General features: G+C 24.1%; 1 protein-coding gene across 1 annotated transcript in view; it reads right to left on the reverse strand.

Moving 5' to 3' along the window:
* The window catches only part of PRSY57_0626500 (HECT-domain (ubiquitin-transferase), putative), a gene marked incomplete at both ends in the record, with an annotated part of 30,990 nt that extends 25,093 nt beyond the window's left edge, over window positions 1-5,897 (reverse strand). Inside the window, one exon of the mRNA XM_012906638.2 lies at window positions 1-5,897. This exon is cut by the window's left edge and continues 25,093 nt beyond it. Within this exon, the coding sequence (XP_012762092.2) occupies window positions 1-5,897 (5,897 nt within the window).
* Window positions 5,898-6,000: the final 103 nt, after the last annotated feature.

Consider the following 6,000-nt stretch of genomic DNA (forward strand, 5'->3'; position numbering starts at 1 on the left):
AATAATATAGTTCTGATGGCCTTCTCTATATCGTAATATTTATTTTTTTTAGATTCTATACGAATATATTTTGCAGAATTTATTAAAATTAAAGGTATTGGGAAATTATTACCTAATGTGTTCATTCCTTTTTTAAGGTTGAAATAAATTTCATACCTACTTAAATTATCAATCATTATAGTAAATAAGGTCAAAAAATGAGTTGCTAAACTAGTGATACTAATACAACATTCTGCTATAGGATGTAAATTGTCCTTGTGTACAGACATTTCAGATGATAAGTGTCTAGATGTTAATAAACCTTGTAACGTTATCTTTAAAAACATAGGCCATATATTTAAAGCCATTTTTAAAGACAAATAATTATTCAACTCTTTTATGTAAAAATATTTGTTTGCTTTTTTATCAACAAAAAGTGTAGTCACGTAACCTAAACAAGGTATTATTCCACTTATAATAAAGGTGCACGCTTGTAATAAAGTTAAACATTTAGGTTTTATCATATTCTCACACAATTCAAGAAAAGAACCTTTATCCCTCAAATTACTTCTTATTATATTCGACCCAAATATATTAATAAACTTATATATACCATTCTTCTCATATAAGTAATGATATGATATACTAGATAACACTCTCAAACCAACACCTAACATAATTTTTAATATTTCCTCCAAAAGGGAAAAAATGAAATTTAGTTTTTTGGAAACATTTTTATATTTTATTATTTTTTTCTTCAAAAGTTTTAACTTTTTAGAGTTTTTTGCATATTTTTTCTTCCTCGAAAGTTTATATAAAATTTCGTTCAACTGACTTTTAAAATTATTTGGTTCATCATCATCATTATTATTATTATTATTATTGTCACATAAATCTAATAAATTTTTTCTTAGATAAAATTCTTCTAATTCATCAGAGCTATAATTATTATCATCACTTAAACTAGTATTCGTCTTTTTGTTAATTGATACTTTTGAATTTTTTTTTTTTTGATGTACACGTCTTTCTTTTCTCATATGATAGTTATCACTTTCTTCTTCTGTATCTTCATATACATCATTTTGTTGTTCATCATCACAATATTCATAATCCTCGCTCTTATCCTCTTCTCCTTCATCTTCCTCATTATCGTCAACATACATATTTACACTTTCGAAACTTTTTCGACCAAACGTATATACTTTCCTTTTACTTACTAAGAATGATTGAGAACTAGAATCATCTGAATTGATAATTACACCATCTATAGAACCACCATTTTGATTAGAAATTAATGGGATCCAAGAATTTACGTGGTCTCTACTTTCAACATCTCCCTTTTTGTTATATTCATTATTACTTATTGAATTATTTTTTTTTATTTTTTTATTATATTCTAATTCCCAATTTTGATTAATAAAGCTTGAATATCTACTATTACAACTGCTAACATCCTCCATATCACATTTTAATATATCTATATTTTGATTAGTTAAGTTGGAAGATTTATTATTTGAACCATATTGATTAAACTGGTTATTATATCTATCTTGCACACTCTTACTATTCATACTTATCATTTGTTTGATTTCTTCTCCATGATACACATGAATGTCTTTTTTTTTTTTCTTTAACATTTCATTATGCAAATTGTAAAAAGGTATAACTGGTTTGTATAAAAACGTCTTGGTAGTTTCATATTCAGTGGCTATAGTTAATATATAAGTAGTAAGCATCAAAACTACGCCTCTTAGAAATATAGATGCAACTTCACTTGCGCTACTTACATGATTATTCTTTTTTTTTATTTCATTTAATATTTTTATACAAAGATTAAAATGATTATAATTTCGAAGAAAGACTTCACTTTTAATTTCATCATTATAAAAGGAACATAATTTATGAATCACATCACACGCTTTATTTTCCATGAAAACGTCACTCTGTTCTATATGATTTACAACAGGTGTATTAATTGCATTATTTGTCTGGTGTTCTATTAAGGTCATTAATTCTTCTACAAAAACACCAAAATGTGTTGTATCAATTATTCTTGATTTGTTATTTCGTTTTCGTTTTTCATATCTTTGAATTTCATGCATATTTTCTTCATAATATTTCCTTTTCTTTCGTTTTTCCTCTCCTTTATTATTCGTATATATATCGTTGAAATTGTCCGCATTAGTATTATACAAATTCGAGCTTGAGGAAGAGGATGAATAAGTGCTTGAACTTATATTTTGTGATTTCAAGGAATTATGCGTATAATGCGAATTATCATTATAATTGGAATTATTATATTGTATACCATCTTTACATGGAGTACTTAACATTCGTTTCATCATGATTTCCAAAATTCCTTTTTCTTCCAACGATTTCAATAATTTTAATATCATATCTGAATCTAAACTATTATTATCTGAAAAAAATTTAAGCAAATTTAATATTGTTTCTATATTGATTCTCATAAATATATTGCTCATTATTATTTTATCTGCATCTAAAAGTATTTGAAAAACATTTCTTCTTAACAACCATAAACTTCCATCCAAGTCTAATTGTTCCATTTCATAATTGTTATTTACATAAAAATCTTCTCGATTAATAAACGGAGTTTTTAGTTTAATTATTTTTAAAAACGACTTTATTAACCTTTCTGATAAGCAATAGAATTTTTCATTATGTTCTATTCTACCGTCATTTACATCCAAATTATTTTTTAGATATAATTTTAAAATACTTAAGGCACAAATTTGGGAATCGGATGTTTGATTCCATTCATATATATATTCTCTATATTTTCTAACATGATATTTGACTGGACTTAAGGAAAAATAATAATTTATATTATGTTTATTATTTTCCATGTAATTTTCCTTATCTAATGCACAGTTTTTGCTTAGGGTATATAATTTTTTAAGTATTTTATTATTGTTCTCTGTATATTTTATTAATGCTTCAAAGGTATTTATATCAATATTGTTATATAAAGTATAGGAGCTATCATTTTCTATAATTCTTTTATAATCTCCATTATTCCATTCACAAAAACGATATAAGTAACGGTTTAATGCAATAGACACTTTATTGTAAAGTTCTATTATATTAATAGGATTCTTAAGTAGAAAATTTTGATTCGTTTCTGGAATTAGTTTTCTATTTACTAACTCTTGTACAAATGCTGAAGACCAGTAACATTCTTTAGGAAATTCAAAACTGCAAGTACGGGAAATAAATACTTTTAATTTAATATTATTATTTGTTAAACCTTTCTTTTCATTAAAACCAATAATTTTTTTGTTTATATTAGATGTTAATAAATGTCTTCCATTTGAATATATAACTATTTTACCATTATCATTTGTTACATTGTTTACATTTGTTTCACTGCTAAAGCAACCTTGATCTATCAAAATATCAAATACGATAGTATTCATACTTGTTATGTCGTATACATTTATAAGTTTGTTAACTTGTACATTTTTCTTTTTCTTCTTATTATTCTTTTCGTATTCTTCAAAGGTATCATTATTATTATTATTATTATTGTTGTTATTTTTGTTGTTATTTTTGTTGTTGTTGTTATTTTTGTTATTGTTGTTGTTATTTTTGTGGTTGTTTGCTTTATTTGTTTCGTCATTACTTTTTGTACTTGATTTTGATTTCATACTTTTTTCTGTTTCATCTTCTTCCTTTACAGAAGATTTATTATATTTTGTATACATATGATTTTGCTGAAAATTTATTTCTAAGAAATTGTACTCTTTATTCTGTATATTTGAATTATCATCACTTACAGTCATATCTGTGCTATTTTCATCGTTCATATTATCATTAGATAGCTGAAAACAAATTTTACACTTTGATCCAAGTTCATCTAAAACTTTTATGGAATTATCAATTTCAAAAGAGACTACAATTTGAAAAATATAAGAACCATATATTGGAAGCGTATTACTATAGTATTCACAAGGCTTGGAAATATCTTTTAAGCACCTTTGAGGTTTGTTTTGTATTTTTAAAAACATTGGATATTGTAGTGAAAATAGTTCTAAAAGTTTTAGAGATTCATATTCATGCAAAGGAATTTTACAAATTAATTTATGTAAATTTGAAAAGTTATCAAAAAATTGATTATCATCGAAACGATCATCATTTTTTTTATTATTATTATTATTATTATTGGTGTTGCTGTTTTGGTTTATATTATCTCTACTTTTATTAGTATCTATAATTTCAATATTATTATTATTATTGTTATCATCACTGATTTTGTTAAATTCATTCGCCAATTCTGTTTCAAAATTTTTAGATAACGATCCTGTCCCGTGAATGTCTTTATCACTCGTGTCATGCTTAATATTTTCTTTTATTTCACTTCTTAAGTATGGTAGAATTATACATTCTGCCAGTGTATTTAACAAATGGACTAAATCTTTCAAGGAATTTTCATACACAGATATTGTTAAAAAGGTATCTACTATTTTGAGTGTTAATACCAAATCGTTATTGTATATGGTGTATTTTAATATTCCTTCACATATTTCATGCGTGTTATTATACAAATGTAAAGGTAATAATAAATAGTTATATAAATCATCTGTTTTTACATTCTTATCTAATAGTTGGTTATTATAGTTAAATGGGTATTTTTTTTTCTTGGTTTTATTCAATAACTGATTAAGAAAGATATGTGTTTCTTCATTTTCACATTTTATAGAATATATGCCTTTTAAAATAATTTTAAAAATATCATAAAATTTTATATTATAATTTGTAGGTGTCATATTATCAACTGGTGTTGTATTTTTCTGTAAATTAAAAAACTTGAATATCATATTTTGTACAAGTGATGTGTCAATTTTATTAGAAAACTCTGGTTGTGTGGTAGACCAATATTTTTCATAATTGGGAGAAGGTAACATTTCACTAACTATTTTGCCTGTTTTGAATAGTGGAGCTTTTATATTATCACTCATTGCATGTTCAATCATCGATTTCACTTCTAGCATAGATTTGGTTTGATGATTATATATTCCATTTCTTACATTCTCTAAATATTTTGGTAATAGAATCATATTATTTGTTATATTAGACGTATTAGTTAAACCATTATTATTTTCAGAATTTTTATTTTTGTCATTGTCTTCTTTAATTATTGCATCATTTAGACTAATAACTTTTAAATATTCTGCATGGTTTTTATCTTTCCATGATTTATTATCCATTTGATTTAAAACGTTATATAAATAATTTCCATATTCCTCGAGTTCATCAAATGGTTCCATAACAATTTTTTCATCATTATCATTTATAGTCCAAATATTCACATTATTATTATAATTACTATTATTATCTTTAACCCTTTGACTTTCATATGAAGTGTTATATTCCTCATTTTTGACCTCAATTTCATTTACATTCTTTTCGTATCCATCTATATTATCTTCTTCTATGTCAAATTCCTTTTCCATGAATTTGTTATCTATAGTGTTATCACTAAGCGAACTTACAATAAATTTTATAAGTATTTGGCATATGTGATAGTAATATTTTTTTCTTTTGGACTCTAAATAATTAATGAATTTTGATATTTCTTCTTCATATTTTTCATTATCAATTACGGAACAGTTGTTTAGTTTTAAGCATCGAACAAATTCTAAATACACCTTTGCTTGGTGTAATAACCTTAAGATATGTTCATAACTATTTATTACACGCGAAGAAGATTGCAACAGTAGAAATTCTCCATAGTTGCTGATAGATTTAAAAAATCTTGTTCTACTTACAACCACAAATTCGGAAACATAAGATTTATTTTTGTCTTGAAGATAGTTCAGTAGATTTTTTAATTTTTCTGAAATAATAATTTTATCATTTTCACTTATATCTTCATAAAGGGAATATAAATCCTTCATTGTTCTTTTTTTTTTTTTTTTTTTTATTTTGAAAAGAAATGAAAAATTAAATTTAATATTAAAATATGAAAAAAAAAAAAAAGAAAAAAAAAAAAAAAAAAAA

The sequence above is a fragment of the Plasmodium reichenowi genome, chromosome 6 (genome assembly GCF_001601855.1).
Source record: "Plasmodium reichenowi strain SY57 chromosome 6, whole genome shotgun sequence".
Classification (NCBI taxonomy): domain Eukaryota; phylum Apicomplexa; class Aconoidasida; order Haemosporida; family Plasmodiidae; genus Plasmodium; species Plasmodium reichenowi.